This window comes from Sturnira hondurensis, unplaced genomic scaffold, assembly GCF_014824575.4.
Source record: "Sturnira hondurensis isolate 20B ecotype Veracruz unplaced genomic scaffold, ASM1482457v3 Scaffold0013063, whole genome shotgun sequence".
In the NCBI taxonomy this organism is placed as follows: Eukaryota; Metazoa; Chordata; class Mammalia; order Chiroptera; family Phyllostomidae; genus Sturnira; species Sturnira hondurensis.
The window spans coordinates 2846837-2864490 of NW_028085694.1; the positions used below are offsets into that span (position 1 = coordinate 2846837).

Below are 17654 nucleotides of genomic sequence, written 5' to 3' on the forward strand. Positions count from 1 at the left end.
ACATGCCTGGGTTGCAGGCCAGCTCCCCAGTAGGGGGCATGCAAGAGGCAACCACATGTTGATGTTTCTCTCCCTCTCTTTCTCCTTCTCTTTCCCTCCCTCTAGAAATAAATATATAAAATCTTTAGAAGAATATTTTTAAAAAAGAAGTAGGGATAAAAGATTGAAATAACTATATTAGCAATATGTACTATTTTAAGATTTTCTAGGCAAGATATAGAATGGATCAAACTATAAAAATTCTGAACCATGGCTTTTTCAGGGAAATGCATGTCATATTGGAAAAGCAGCTCTCAGTATTTGCATTTAGATTCAATGCTTGCAATATCTGAAGCATTCCACGTGATAGAGAAGAGTGTCTTCCATGGTTTCTTCATTCAAAACATCTATCACAAGAATAGAATCAAAAGATTTTTTTCTACAAGATGAAAGATAGTGTTAGTTTTTGTTTAAGTGAACATTATGTTTCAGCTGTATTCATCTAGAGCCAGAAAAGGCTGCTACGCAGAATTAGATACGCATCTGAGTACTTTAAAAGTAATAGAAGGGTCAAGCAAAGACAGATATGCTTAAAAGAAAATATAAATATACTAAATCTAAGTTAGACATTCGTTCTGTCAATAAATGCTATTTATTTTATTCATAGATGCTTCAGCTTATTAAAATCGATTACAAGGATGATAGAGATGGATTTGGAGTTCTCAGAAAAGTCTTCCTAAGTAAACTAGTGTACAGTTTGTATTAATGTTAACTATAGGTTTTTAATTTTAATTGTAGCATTTATATGAAGTAGTGGTTCTGTTTCCTATCATGTAATGCGTTTAGCATTATATTGATTATTCGGGAATTTTGTCTACTCTTTAAAATTATTGCCTACAATTCAAGTACCAAGCATGTGTATTGGTTTATGTAGGTAGGCTATCAGACTTTATTGCAGCCTTTAAAAGCTACTGAAAGCCAATTTCTATTTTTCTAAAAGTTGATAAAGGGATTAGAATTTTTTATCCAGGATATATTATCTAAGAACTTTATAGATAATTAGATATTTTAAAATGGGTATTAGAAAAGTAACTTGAAATTCAATTAGGTGCCTATTATAATATTATTTGTATGACTTTCTTAGAATTTGTCCTAAAACTTATTTTATCTCAGGAGTCAAAGAAGACATATACACTAACCCAGGAATAACGTCTACAACCAGTATCAGAGCGAAACTTAAAGGTGCTGAAAAAATAAAAAGAAGCATTCTGATAAAGCTAGCTTTTACTTATTTCATTGATCCTTGACTAAAGCTAGAGAGTACCGACCTTCCCTAGACTTCTACCAGCCTTACTTAACCTTTTAAATAGCAACTAGTGGGGAGATTATCTTCTCCCCACTCCCTCGTTTTCATGCCCAACAAATTTACACCTCCAATTTTCTTCTTTAAATTAGGGCTGTCATTATTCTACCAGTTACTTACTAACAAACTATCCAAGAAAGACAGAAATTTCAGGTTACTAAGGAGTTAAATGTCTAATTATACCAGTGGACACATTTTCAGTCTAGATTCTACTTGTTTACTGTGGCATTTTAGAATGTTAACCATTCGTTCTTTTTCATATTCTCTCAACCACATTCTGTTATTATTCCAAAAGATTTTGCAAAGTATTTTCTTAAAAGGCAGAGAAGGAAAATAGACACGGAAGGTGCCAGAGAAAGAGAATCAGTACAGGCTGCTGCATTTTTAGGATGGCGATTATCAGAGCAAGGTCCTGGGTCATCTCTGCTCTGGAAACTCTGGAATCATCTTTTCACGATTGTTTGTTTTAACTAAATTTATCAAGCTATCCTTGGTTAATAACATTATATAAATTTCATGTGTACAATTTATAATATATGTGTCTACTCTATTGTGTGTTCCACACCCGAAAGTCTAGTCTCCTGTCATCTCATTTGCCTTTTTTTTTTATCACCATTGGCTACTTAATTGTCAAACATTCCAAGCATTCTCCCACCTCAGGACCTTTGCAGTTGTTATTTCTTCTGCCAGAATGATCTTCGCCAAGTTATTTGCACAGCCTGACATCTCAGCTCATTCGCATTTCTACCTTCACCTCCCAAGAGATTTCTCAGGCCAGCTGATCTTAACAGGGCTGTCCACTTGCACTTTCTCAAGCCCCTTAACCTCTTTGTTATTCTTCATTACAATTGACCACCTATTGTCATTTTATACTTGAATTTTATGTATTTATTTGCTTGTCTGTGGATTCAGGACTTTGTCTCTTCTCCCTATCATATGCTCTGGGTCTGAATCAGTACCTGGCTTATAGTAGGCACACAGTAAATGTTGTTGAAGGAGTAACACACTTTGAAAATCACTTACCTGTTACATTGAGCCCATACTCTTCAGCTTGACATTCAAAGTCCTGCACAGTAATACTGTAACTTAGTTTTACAGTTTTATTGGAAAATAGGGCAGAAAAAGCTGGGGGACAGACCATAGCATACCTTAACTACAGACTGAGGAATTTGAGGGCTAGAGTTTCGGCTGTAACTTTAGTATGACCAGTGGAGCTGTAGGTCCTCACAGAGCGTGTCTCCTGTCCAATCTCCTGGGTGTGCCCAGGAGGATCAGAGAAGGAATGCAGTTACCCTGAGAACACCCAGGAAGAGAGCCCTATTATAGGATGCAACTTTTAAGTTACTGTAAATAAAGCTAAACTAAGCTGACCTCAGGTGGAGTATGAGCGAAGGTGCTGAAGCCCAGGGGGCTCCTTCAAGTCATCATGAGGTGTTGGTGCATTTGTATCAGTCTTTGGTATGGAAACCTGCAGTACTTCTGCATTGTCTATTGATTTAAATATAAACTCGGGTCCTTTACCTTTTAAGTCCCAGTCTTTACACAAAAATACATGTAATCAATAGCTCAGCTAAACAGATGACTTTGTTTCATTCTTGGTTACCTTTTCTCCTGCCTCTGTACCCTTTCCTTATACTGTCTCCACCTAGAGCTTCTTCAAGAGCACAATCTCCAGTTGTCAAAATACCTGCGTCCCCGTTCCAAGCTTGTGAAAGTTCTCTGCCTCCTTCGAATCCTTTTTTTTTTTTTGCATTTAAAATGCCTATCTCTTCCTATCTTATAGTCATTTACATAATTTACCTTATTCTCTGTATTTCAACATGGAGAAACTTTCTTTAAATTGTGTATCCCCATAACACCTAATGCAGAACCTTTTCCCAGTTGATATTCAGTTAATAGTTGTAGAATTGAATTCATAGCCTTGAAAATGACTTTAAGGTCTTCCAAGGACAGTTATAATTTAGACAGGGAGAGAACAACTTTTGCAACCAAGGCTGCTTCATGACTAATTACTGAATGAATGTTGACAGTAACTTAGCTGGGAAGTTTCAAAATTGCACAGATATTCCCAGCAGCATTTCCCCCTGTTCTGTGCCCTTGCATCTCCCAGCAACTGTTGTCAAGCTCGTGCACAGCAGGCACAATGCAACCATCACTCACTTTCTAATAAAGTGGAAAGAGCGCTATTTCAAAGATATAAAACCTAAGATGACTCTTTGGACGAAAAAAACACCCGCTTTTAAATTAATTTAGAGTTGTTTTTAGAATAAATCCTGAACGACTGCTGAATAAATGATAAGGTGAACAAAACACTCAAATAATAAACCTATACTTTAGCCACCTTAACAACTGAATCGCCACTTTTTGTGATCACCTGATGTACTATTTGGCATTAAATCTTGAAAACACTGGCTTGATTCTCTCATGCACACGGGGTCATCCATGCACCCAGCTGTATTCTTTTCCCTGGTCATGGCACAGAAACAAGCAGAGTTCATCAACAAAAGGAGAATGTCTTCATTTGCAAGGGCGCATAACAGTAAAAGGGGAACATTTCTAATTAACAGCAAGACATTTTTTCCATCTCTAGGGACCAAGAGGAACAGATGGTCTCCCAGGGGAACAAGGTATACAGGGTGCCAAGGTAATCTCTGATTTTCTCAATTCATATACAGTTATTTTGAGCCCGTATATTCTACCTGTCTAAAAACTGATGCATTCCCTTATAAAAATAGGGTTCTGAATTTTTCTTAGTCTATATACAAAACATATATAAAATTTTTACCACACATAGAAATGGTTTCTTGTTAATGTTGAATTATATACTCGATGTCTTAATTTTGGGGGTGTTCTTATATACTGGCATATATAACTCTAATTCACACTCATTAACTCACTTGGTATTGATCCTTTGCCAGGGTGAAAAAGGAGATCAAGGAAAAAGAGGGCCTTCTGGTCTTATAGTAAGTAGTAGAACGTTTCCCATCAAAGATGAACATTTAAAATCTTTCACTTTGGAGGGCTATGTGTTTAACATTCTGTGAGGAAGCCACCTGAGCCAAGCACTTTCTTCCTTATGCAGGGCAAGACTGGAAACCCAGGAGAGAGAGGAGTTCAAGGGAAACCAGTAAGTGATAAAAAATAAGCTATGAACAAATTCTCTTTCCTGCATTCTCTGACGTAACTGTTGTTTAGTATTTAGTATGTTAAACTAACAACACAAGTTCTTTTCTTCCTTCAGTCATTAGGTCAGTGTTTTAATTTGAGCAAGTTGCTTATTCATTCTGGGCCCTGGTTGTACCTCCCTATAAACAGGTTTGATAACTGCTACTTTGGCCTCACCGTGGTTATGGTTAGTTTTTATGTAAAATCCATTTCAAAATAAAATGATGTGATATGATATAAATATAATGGAATATTAATAAAGCCAACATGACAAGAAACTTCCCTGAAGCTTCTTGCCCAGTTTCGTTGTATTTCAACGCAAGTGGTGTGTAGACCCTTGTGGTGTGGAGCGGTGTGTGCCGTCTGCTCTCCCAGGCGCCGCACAGAGAGCTCTCAGTCTTTGATGGAATTGGACCCTTTCTGTCATCGAACGTCGCTTCAGTAGTGCACAGGCGTTTCTCTGAGAGGCAGCAAGTTCTGTGAGCACCATCATTAACGGAGGGGCAAAACTGTTTTTAAAAAAATAAAAAAGAAAGGTACACATACACACCTGTACACAGACACAAATATATCATGTTACATATATAATTTTGAACATATAAGCTTAAATATATAGTTATTTTTGTTACTTTCATTTGGAATCATAATTTTAATGATTATTTTTATTTTTAATACACATAAGTCTATAAAATTAAATTTTTAGAATTAGATCATTTAAATAGCCTGCACCTGAAGAGTCAGAAAAGGGTTAGAGAAAAATGTTTGAACCGCCCTAGTGTCACTAATGTCACTGTGTTTACTGGTTCCTCTTTGAACTCTGCTGCCCCCTGCCTGTTGTTTTCCATTACAGCATTGTATTTGAGAGTGGTCAAACCTGTAATAGCAGAGCTAATAGAAAAATGACTGCATCCAGGGAAAGAGCTTTTGTGACATTGTATTATTAGTGATGTAATCCCAAAGAATATTCTTTGAGTATTAATATTCATCATCTGAGTTCCTGTTATATTCATGTAAATAGTGTTTTTGTTGACTCTTTTCATTTTGCTACACTGTACACAAAACTAATATGTTGAAATGAGTGGACAAACTTGAAACTCATCAAATTCAAGTTTACCAGATATTTCTGGATAAATGTAAAATTTGATACTTGATTTTCTCAATCAGATATAAAATTCACTACAGCCATTTTGCAACCATAGCTTATGGCAAGCAGATGTCATAGACTACTGGAAGAGTAAAGTTACTTTAGTGGATGAAATGGGTTGGATAGTAAACCAGAGTTTGTAATTGTTTTGAGGTGCACTTAGCTCTATATCTACTTTGTCTTCTTCCTCTTGATTGAACAGAAATAGACTTTTGAGAGCTAAGGAAGCTAGTATCAATCAGTCCAAGATACCTGGGTAGTCCTGAAGATTTATTTGATTCCACACAGTAATCTCAGTGTCTAGTCATTTATGCTCTGTCAACAAACAGGCAGTGCCGAGAAGTACAGAGACACTGGAGGTCAGACTGACCTTTGCTCTGCAGTGCGTGTTCCCATTAGCTATGTGGATAGTCTCAGTTAAGTGAGTTAGCTCTCTACATCATATTTTCCTCATCTGTAAAATAGAGGTATCTCTAAATTGTTGTTCTAAAGCTAGATATTTGTTAACACATAGAGCGCTCTGATGGTGCAGATGACCAGAAGCGTATTTGTCTCCACACAAAACTGTTTCCACACACATGTCTCAAAGGGAGAATCAGCAGGGAAGGCCACGTTGCATTGTGTCACTGCAGTAATGAAACTTGAATAACTGTTTTTAGTTTTCTAAGTCTTGTACAAACTCTAACAATTTTTACACCTTTATCTACATATTTTTCAGTTGATAAAATTAGGGGGTAAATCTCCAGCTGTGATTGTTTCTCACTATTCCTGTCAAATTCTGTTTGTGTATTTTAAAACTTTATTTTTAAAGCATTCACATTATAATTATGTCTTCCTGATCACCTGATTCTTTTATCATTACATCATGTTCTTCTATATCACTGGTAAAACTTTGTATTCCTGGTAATACTATTTGTCTTAAAATCTTCTGTTTGCTATGTCTCTCCAGCCTTCTTACACTTGCTGTCCTCATAGCGTATCTTTTCCATTCAGTTACTTTCAACCCATCTGTGCCTTGGTATTTAAAGTGAGTGTCTTATTTGGGTCTTACTTTTTTATTCCTTCTGATAATCTCTGCCTTTTAATTCGTGTTTGGCCCATGTCCATTTAATGTAACAATTGATGTGGTAGCATTTAGATCTGTCATTTTGTAGTTGATTTTTCTTTATCATGGTAGTTGTGTTTTTGTTCAGTGCCTTCTTTTGGCATTGAACAATTTTGAGAACTCCATTTTAATTTAACTTTTGGCTTTTTAGCTGTACTTCTCATTATTATTTTTAAGTGGTTATGCTAGCTCAAAAGTAGGCAAACTTTCTGTGAACTGCAACAAATTAATATTTTAAGCAATGTGGCTTGTGTGTTCTCCACCACAACTTCTCAGCTCTCCTATTGTAGTGTGAAAGTAGCCATAGACAGTATGTAAGGGAATGACTATGGCTCTGTTCCAACAAAACTTTATTTACAAAAATAGGTGATGGTTCAGATTTGACTGTAGTTTGCCATCCCCTGGTTTAGGGATTACAATATGCATCCTAACTTTCCATAGTCTACTTAGAATTAATATAGTATAATGTGCTACTTGACTTACAATGAAGTTATAGCTTGACAAACCCATCATAAGTTAATAATACTGGAAATTGACAATATGTCTAATGAACCAAACATGATAGCTTATCCTACCCTACCTTAAGCATGTTCACCATAGCTACATTAGCCTATAGTTGGGCGAAATCATCTAACACAATGAATGCACTGTAGGATATTGGTTGTTTACCCTCATGATTACATAGCCAGTTGGGAGCTGTGGCTCCCTGCCCCCACTCAGCATCATGAGAGGGTATTTTACTACATATTGCCAGCCAGGGAAAGTTAAAAACTCAAAATCTGAAGTATTGAGTGCATATCACTTTGACACCATTGTAAAGTGAAAAACCAAAAGTTGATCCACTGGGGACCATGTGTAATGCTTAGCATAATTTTAAGGAACTGAAACCATATAGCCCATTTACCAACATCGTTATTTTGTGCTATAATTATTCTATGTAATTTTATATGTGTGTATATATGCATATACGTATATATATGTATATGCATGAATATGTACACATATGTTATAAATCCCATATTGCAAAGTTAAAATTTTGCTTTAATGTAAATAAAGTATTTGTCCTTTAAGTAGAATGTGTGCTTTAGAGATACTTAGGAGAAAGTGGTGTTTTCTACTTTATCCATGCATTTGCTCTTTTGGTGCTTTTCATTCTTTTCTGTAATCAGTACTGCCAAGCGGTGTCATTTCTCTGTAACCTATAGAACTTCCTTTTGGTTTCGTATAGTCAAATTCTTCTAGTGAATAATTTTCTTAGTTTTGTCTATGAGAATGTCTTTGATTCAACTTCATTCTTGAAAGATGTTTTCACTTGTTGTAGAATCCTGAGTTGATAGACTTTTATTTGTTTTTATTCAATGCTGAAAATGGATATGTCATTTTCTTTTAACCTCCATTATTTTTATGAGAAGTCCCCTCTTAATCTCTATCATTATTCCCCTGTATATAATGTAACATTTTTCTCTAGCTGCTTTCAAGATTCACTCTTTATCTTCAGTTTTTAGCAGTTTTCGTATGACGTACCTAGATGGATTTGCTTTGCATATATCCAGCTGGAAGTTTGCTGAGCTTCTTGGGTAGATAAATTGCTGTTTTCAGTAAATTGAAAATTTTTCAATTTTGTTTTTTCAGATACTTTTTCTACCCTCTCTTCTCTCCCCTTTCCTTCTTAGATGCCAATTAAATACATGTTAAATATTTGATATCACCCCCTTAGGTCTGGGGGCCTATATATTCATATTTCAGTTTTTCCCCTGTTTTCTCTTTTTTTAATTGGATAAGCCCATTCTATCTTTATTCACTTATTAAATGCATTGAGTGAAATTTTATTTATGGTATTGTATTTTTAAGTTTTGCATCAGATACTTAATTTTCAGTTCTATAATTTCCATTGTTTTTTTTACAGATGCAATTTCTTTTTTTGAGATTTCCTATCTGTTTATTCATCATAAGCATGTTTATATTTACATTATGGAGCATACTTATAATAGCTAACATCTGTGTAATTTTGAGTTTGGTTTCCATTAATTGGCATTTCTTATGAATATGGGAAAATATTCTGTCCAGTAATTTGGAATTATGTCATGGACATTATGAATAATGCATTGTGGAGACTGCAAATTCTATTATATTCCTCTGAAAAGTATTCCTTTTTGAAAAAAATTGGCTGACGGTTAACTTGGCTAGATTCGAAGTCCAAGTCCTCTAGGTTCTGTGGTAGGTGAAACTGTCCAGTGATTTTCATCTCGGCTTGTCTGCTTGGAGCCTGCCTCGCCAGTCTATACTTCATTTGTCAGCAAGAGATTTAAGCAGAGTTTATACTCAGATTTTGAGGCTTCCTCTCCCTGACTTTTTCTTTCATCGCTTTCCTGGAGCTGTGGTCACTCCAAATTCTGTGCTCTGTTTCTCTACACCAGTAAGACTACAGGTCTCCATCCTGCTTTTAAATACCATCCTCTATGGCTTATCCTTTGGCTAAAGCCATTAAAAAAATCAGAAACTCACCTACTGACATTTTCTTCTATGTGTAGACTCTCCCAATCTAGTTTTTACCTATTTTTGGTCTTTCCTAAATGCCTTCAGATCTTTTTCAAAAATATTTTTGTCCTGGGTTTATAGTTTTCTGGATATAGGCTTATTTCATGGGAACTATTTAGCCAATATTAGAAATGGAAACTATTAATAGTTCTTCCTTAAATAGAATTTTCTCTGGAGTAACTCAAAATGCTCAAGAAATCTTTACTGTGTAATTCTTATAATGCAAAAAGTATATAGTATTATATCTATCTATTCTTTCCCATTCTTCAGAAATTGAAGCTGAATGCACACAGTTTTTATGATACTACAGTGAAAATCTAGACATAGAACTAATGTTTATGTGCCCCTTTGCTTATTGTCATGAAAAGTCTGTAAGGATGCTCTACATACTTGTTGAAAATGGAAAAGGTGTTGAATGATTCCTCATTGAAATCAGCAGAAAGCAGTTTGGTATAGTGGAAGAGCACGGCATTGGATCAGACGTATTGGAGGTCAGATATTGGTTCTGCCACGCATTAGCTGTTTTTACTTTGTACTAATTATTTAACCTTTCAGACCCTCAGTTTCCCTGTCTTTAAAATGAGATACTCTTCATAGTTATAACAAATGATGTTTATTATTTGTTTGGCCCAGACTCTCAGTAAGTGGCAACCATAACAGTCATTATCATCCTGGTCATTGGTTTCACAATTGCTGAGTTCAAGTCATAGAGCACAGAGTTCTGCTTATTTTCAGTAGCATCTGAAGAGCCTTAAAGGGAGTTTTTATTTTGTGCCAGCTTGTCCTTTCCTCCTTCATCTCCAATAAAAACAGAGTCTATTTAAATCATTTCGTAGCTTTGCCAAACAGATTTTATGCACTATTAACAGCATTAAAAGTATATGTGAAGCCTGATATTGTGTGCAGACACTCTATAAAGCAAACTGGACAGAAATGATTTAAGGTTCTAAACTTTCATTGTATGTTCCAATTGGGATCCTTTACGTTGATTCTGTCACTTAATTCAGGAGCCTTTAGTAATGGGTAGCATATGATTTTTATGACTGAAAAAGGGCCTTACTCAGATGGAAGTCCATGATTTTACATATCTCCTTTTGTCCAACTGGATAACCGTACCTAACTAAATATTGCATTGATGATTGTAGCTTAGAAGATTGCACATTGCTAGGAATGTTGACTATCTCTGCTTTTAATAGAATGTTATATTTTTCTCTTAGCTTTTAGTTTTAAAATAAATAGTAATTGTGATTCACTGTACAGTTGCCAGCCTTCCCAAGGTCAATAATGCAGAGGATGCAAATTGCAAATAGACAAGGGCAGTATTTTATATATCATCAGTAGTCATCAGTGTTTGGTATACAGTACATGCTCAGTAAATCTCTGAGTGGGAGAATCAAAGAAGACCTGAAACTTGATTTAAAATTTTATGTACCTTTTTAGAATATACCCTCACACCTAAGACTCAATTTGTTGGTATCATAGATGCCATGGTGTAAAAAAGGTGGGGGGCAAAGGTGGAAGGATATTGGAGAAGCCCAATTTGGTCATCTAGGTACGGAGGCCCTTGTGCTTTACCAGGTTTTAAAGCCATAAGTCATACATATTAACACTTTGAAATGTTATTATTTTGTATAAAAAACACTTTTATGACAATATTAGAGTTTGTAAAAATCCAAATTTAAAATAGTTGTGCACAATTCTTTGTTATTGTTTAGGATGGGGATTAAACGTAAGAATACACAGAGATATAAAGAACTCCTAAAAGAAAAACAACAAAAAAAAATCACCCCCCAAAATGGCAAAGGACATAAATAGACATTAGTCCAAAGAAGATATTGGTCCAAATGGCCAATAAGCACATGGGTAGATGTTCAGTGTTACTAGTCATTAGAGAAATGCAAGTCAAAACCACATGAGATACTACTTCCTACCCATTCAGATGGCTATTACTAAAGGAAAAAGGACTCATGGACATGGGCAACAGTGTGGTAATGGAAGGGGTAAGAGGATATAAGGGGAGTAAATGGTGATGTAAAAAATGCAATTAAAAATTTTAATGAAAAATAAAATGATTGATTATTAAGAAAAGAGATGCACACACATGCACACAGAAATTAATGGGTATTGGCAAGATGCAGAGCAGTCTGAACCCTGTGCAGTGCTTGTGACAATGTTAGATGGTGGGGCTGCTGTGGAAAGCAGTTTGTTGGTTCCTCAAACATTTAAACACAGAATTGTTTTATAATCCATCGAGTTCACTTCTAGCTATATACCTAAGTATTGAAAGTAGGCGCTCAACGAGATATTTGTACACCAGTGTTTATAGCATTATTTACAGTAGCCCAGAAGTAGAAACACAAATATCCATCCACAGATAAGTGAATATACAAAATGTAGTGTGTACATATGTGTGCATGTGTATGCACATACACACACGTATCTATATTGGAATATTAGTCAACCTTAAGGAGGAAGGAAGTCTTAACACATATTATACATGGATGAACCTTGGAGACATTATGCTGCATGAAATAAGCCAGACACAAAAGAAAAATATTGTATTATTCCACTCTTAAGGTACCTAGGGTAGTCAGATTCAGAGACTAAAAATAGAATGGTGATTGCCATAGGAATGAGGGAGGAAAATAGGAACTTAATTGGTATACAGTTTGGAAAAATAAAAAGTTTTAAACATAGATGGTGGTGATGGTAGCACAAGTGTGAATGTACTTAATGCCCACAGAACTGTACATTTAAAATTGTTGAAATGGTAAACTTCATGTTACATGTATTTCATCACAAAAGGAAAAAAGAATAGAGGTAGACAGAAAAGTTAGGTGGGAAGGCTGTGGAAGGGTTGTGAAAGGAAGCCGAGGTGAGGAAACTGATGAAAACATTTTCAGGCACCACTTTTCTTCACATTTTGCCTTCGTTTGTTCAGGGTTCACAAGGACCCCCTGGGAATACAGGAGACCGGGGACTTGCAGGAGAACCAGTAAGTTTATCTTTATAATTTTCTAATTGTGTTTTTCCTCATCATGTACATTTATCTTTCTGATATTATTGCCCTCTGCTGTGGCGGGCATGTTTCTAAGAGTGACATTTATCATGGACACCTAACTATGCAGAACAAATAATTTGCTGTGAATGTAAGCTTCAGTGCCTTCCTAGTTTCATATCGTACAATTTGGTCCAGTTTTTCTGGAATTGTTAAAACTTCACAAAGTTCTATGTTCAACAAAGATACCTGTGTTTCATTGAATCCCAGAACATTTTTATGAATGACTTGCTGTTTAGCGTAATGCTATTTACACTGCCACATGCACAGACACACATGCTGAACACATTTATGAGGCCAACTCTGTAGTGAAAGACCACGTAGAACTCCAGTACACTGTTGAAAACAATAGTTATGAAGATCACATATCATAAAAATGTACACTTGAGACCCATGTAATCTTATTAACCTGTGTCACCCCAATAAATTAAATAAAAAGAATACCACATACAGAAGTAAACTCAGCACCCAAGTGGCCAAAATGTACAAACCTGACAGAAAAGTTGGTACATCAATAGTACAAAAATTTTCATCATATTTCTAAATGTAATTTAATTATAGAGTTTACATGGAAAATGAATATTAAAAAAAGACCTTGTCACACCTACTTTCTCACATTTTATTCTTTATTGCCTATGAAATCTTTCTGCTGGAATGATATCAGATGTAATATGGCATAACATGCTTCTAAGATTTACAACACAATATAGCCTCTCAAACTACTAGGCCAATCTTATCCATCAGTTGACACAAAGGTTTGCAGGTGGCCTTTGCATAGTTTATTTAACTAGTAGCAAATGGAAAAACTCTAAAAGTCGAGTTATTCTAATCAGATTGTATTCATTTCCTCATTTACATATTTAACCTATGATATAAGTTCTCTAAATAATAAATAAATATTTGATCATATATGCAATTCTTTCCATTTAAAGAATCTTAAATATGGTGTTATTTTTATCAAACTAAATTCTCAGTTTTCTCTGTATTTTGTATCTCCTAACTTGCCATCCCAATTCTAATATTTATTTTATCAAAAATAATGCAACTTTCTCTTGCACTATTTACTTAAATACCTCTTTCTTCTAAAAAAATATCTGTAGCTCCTTGAAGTCAGAGACCATTTCTTTCACCTTTGCAATCATCTTTTCTGAAGTAATGTCTGGTATATTATATTTACTTAATGCATATTTATTGAACTGAATTAACCAAAGGTCATATCTCAAAGATATAAGCATTCACTCAGTAATAGTAGATGAAGTGAAATGGAATGAAAATTAATTCAGTTTTCACAAAGAAGACATTTAAGTACAGACTGTGTGTGTCGCTAGAGCTGTGGCAACAGCAGAGACAACAAAGTCTATGGCCTTTTACAAGAAAAGATTTGCTATTGTAGACACAAGTGACTGAGTGGCTTAACAGCACCTAAAAATTGACATTCAGGTCACAGGGACAGTTAGGCTAATAAATAAAAATATAAATCAACTTATAATGGCTGCAATAGCCTTTGTTTCATATATTTGAGCTGCCCAGCCAAATCATAGAAAGAAAAGATCAGAAATAAACAGGCAAAATGAAGGACACAAAGGAGATGTCAAAACACTTATATTTGGGTAATTATAAAATCGAAGACTACAACTTTTCTGCAGCCAACACCTGTTACAGTTATCTCTCTTTATCAGACAAAACTCAAAACTGGTTTATTCGTTGCAGTGCAACTATTGAGATTTGGATACTTGGCCATTCATTCATTTTATCAACAAATATTTAGTAAGAACCTTCACTTGAAGTATATGAGTAACTGTGGAGTTTGCAGTCTAATGATAGAAATATACATTAATTAATAACAAAAATAAAAGGGTAATTTAAAACAGAAATGCTGGCCAAGAAGAAGGCATAGATAGAAACCCTTCACTTCCTGGCACAACCAGAAGGAGTTTAACAACTTATCTAAAATCAATAAACAACCAAAAGGGCCAGAAAATCAAACTTCATGGAACTCTGACAACTAAGCAATTAAAGAAAAAATCAACCAGAACAACCAGACTGGTAAGGTGGACCCAGCGAGCTGACTCAGAAAAACCTGGGCGAGGCAACTGAGGGGCAGGGCTGGCTGCTGAGATGGGCAGAGCTTCTCGGGAGGGACTGGCTTAAGGGGAAAACTGGGGCTCAGAGCTGTCTGTGGGCTACAGCTGGGTGGTGGGAGATACTCCCAGCCTCACATGAGAGTCTGTTGGAAAATGCAATAGAGCCAAGCATGGGAGCTGCACTGCTCAGTCTCTGGCCCCTCAGGGAGGCTTGCCCTGCCCAGGTGAACACCTAAGGCCACACCCCTTACAACCTATCAGCTGGGCCAAGACAAAGAAATATGGCCAAGTGAAAGAGCACAGCAAAGCCTCAGAACTAAGCAATGAGGAGATTGCCAACCTATCCGATGGAGAATTTAAAGCTCTGATAATCAAAATGCTCACAGAACTGATTGAGCTTGGTTGAAAAATAACAAATGAAAGGTACCCAAAATGAAATAAAGCAAAATATTCAGGGAGCCAGCAGTGACAAGAAGGAACCAGGATTCAAAGCAACAATTTGGAACAAAAGGAAGAAATAAATACTCAACTGGATTGGAACAAAAAAATAAGAGTCCAAAAAAATGAAGAAAGGTGAGGATTCTCTGGGACAACCTGAAATGTTTGAATATCCAAATTACAGGAGTGCCAGAAGGAGAAGAACAACAGCAAGAAATGTTGAAAACTTATTTGAACAAATAATGAAAGAAAAATTCCCCAATCTGGCAAAGGAAATAGACTTCCAGGAACTCCAGGAAGCCCAGAGAGTTCCAAAGAAGTTGGACCCAAAGAGGAACACACCAAAGCACATCATCATTAAGTTACCCAAGATTAAAGACAAAGAGAAAATCCTAAAAGCATCAAGGGAAAAGGAGACAGTTAGCTACAAAGGAGTTCCCGTAAGGCTATCAGCTGATTTCTCAAAAGAAACCTTACAGGCAAGAAGGGACTGGGAAGAAGTATTTGACGTCATGAACGGCAAGGACATCTATCCAAGATTACTCTATCCAGCAAAGCTTTCATTTAGAATGGAAGGGCAGATAAAGTGCTTCCCAGATAAGGTCAAATTAAAGGACTTCATCACCAAGCCCTTATTATATGAAACATTCAAGAGACCTACCTAAAAAAATAAGATAAAAAATATGAACAATAAAATGGCAACAAACTCACAACTATCAACAAATGAACCTAAAAGAAAAATTAAGCAAATGTAGTATAATCAATATAGTATAACCAATAAAAATACTTTAAAAATAACATAAAATAAATGCTCTAAAGTCTAGGGATTCAGTTCTAAGAGAATGTATAACAGAGAAGCTATCCTAATCTGGGGATGGGAAAAGCTTGCATGAGGACAGGTGTTTGAGCTCCAGGATGGATAGTAGTTATTTAGGCAAAGATGGGGAACATCATTCCACAAGCAAGTTATGAGTCTGAGAGGAAGCAGTACATACTTATTTGAAGATTTTAATAAAAGGCCAACATGGCTGTGGCACAGAGAGTCAGGGGGGAAGTAAGTGCAAGATGAGGGCAGAAAGGGAGGCAGGGGACAAAACACAAGCAGTTTTATGAGCCATGTTCCCAAGGATTTGTATTTTTATCCTATGAACAAAGAGATGTCACTGAAAGGATGGGACTAGCTTTATTATCCGATTATTGCTTTGTTAAAGTCACTCGACTTGATCTCTACAAGGTGAAGATCAAATTGTAGAGGATGAAGAAAGGAAAACAATGGCTTTCTGTTGCAATAATCTAGGTAAGAGATGGTAGAGCCTTCTTTTCCTTTACATTAGCAGAGAAAAGAAATGCATAGGTATAAAAGATTCAAAAAGAGAAAATCAATAGAAGATAGATATCCTGTACAGGAAGTATAATTCCTAAGTTTCTGACTTTGAAAATTAATGAGATAATTGTATCATTTACTGAAATTGGAAATACCAACAAAAACCTACATTTGATCCTAAGTTCAGTTTAGCTGTGTTTAATTGGAGGTGCCTTTGAGAAATATGAAGTTGACAATTACGATGCTCAGAGCAGAGGAATTTACTGAACTTAAAAATATTAGAGTTATTGGCCTAGGGAGAGGATATAGGACTGAGAGAAGAAAAGGATGTAAAGCTAAGCTTTGAAGAAATTCAACATTTAACAAATGTTGCAAGAGGAATGAACTGAAGAGGATACAGAGGTGAGAGGAAAATCAGACATTTAACTTAAGAAATCAGCCCCAGTCAGAACCTATCTTAAAATCTTCACGACAATCTTAGATTCCTTTAGAAGTATTTAGGCAAATCTGTGATTAACCAAATGATAGCCCTTAGACCAGTCACTTGCTTTTGTAAATAAAGGTGTATTCAAACACACTACAGCCATTGACTGACATATGTATGGCTATTTTCTTGCTACAACAGCAAAGTTGACATATGTGACAGGGACCACATGATCCACAAGCCTGAAATACTATCTGGACCTTTAGGAAAAGGTTTGCTGACCTCTAGTCTAGGTTTTAATCACATTTGCAAAAAAAAAAAAAAATCCAGTCAATGCAAAACTGACTGGACTAGGTAGTGATCCCAGATTTGTGCAATGCACAACTCTAAAAAGTTGCCCTCAAAAAGAAGAAAAATATGAAGAAAATTTCACAAATGTACTATGTGACCTAGAAACTGACTTAAGCAGAAAAGCAAGTTAGTATGTAAATAGAAGACTGAAAAATAAGTAAAAGACTGATTGAAGGTTCATGACTTCTCTCTGGAATGACATTTTCCCATTTTTGTCTAAGTAACTACTATCCATCCTAGAGATCACAGATCAAATACCATCCTTGTAGGAGCTTTTCCTACCTCCAGATTAGGGTGGTTTCTCTGTTGCACAGAGAAAACTGAGTATAGGGGCTTGATTTAATTATTCCAATGATAAATAAAAATAAGGAGGCAAAATAGCTTAATATTTTCTTTTTTTCTTTTTTTAAATTGTTGTTCAAGTACAGTTGTCTCCATTTTCACCCCACCAGGCACCCCCGTTCCACCCATCCCCACTTCCCACCCTTGAACCTACCCCCTTGGGCTTTGTCCATGGGTCCTTTATACATGTTTCTTGATGGCCTTTCCTCTATTGTCCCCCATTATCCCCCTCAGCCCTTCCCCTTTGGTCACTGTCAGTTCTTTATTTCCATGTCTCTGGTTTTATTTTACTTGCTTGTTTGTTTTGCTGATTAGGTTCCACTTATAGGTGAGATCATA

General features: G+C 35.8%; 1 protein-coding gene across 1 annotated transcript in view; it reads left to right on the forward strand.

Moving 5' to 3' along the window:
* Positions 1–17654, forward strand: part of COL24A1 (collagen type XXIV alpha 1 chain) — a 337900-nt gene that overhangs the window by 204675 nt on the left and 115571 nt on the right. Inside the window, exons 29-32 of the mRNA XM_037060934.1 lie at positions 3933–3986; positions 4261–4305; positions 4425–4469; positions 12236–12289. Of these exons, the coding sequence (XP_036916829.1) occupies positions 3933–3986; positions 4261–4305; positions 4425–4469; positions 12236–12289 (198 nt within the window). The remainder of the gene's footprint in view (positions 1–3932; positions 3987–4260; positions 4306–4424; positions 4470–12235; positions 12290–17654) is intronic.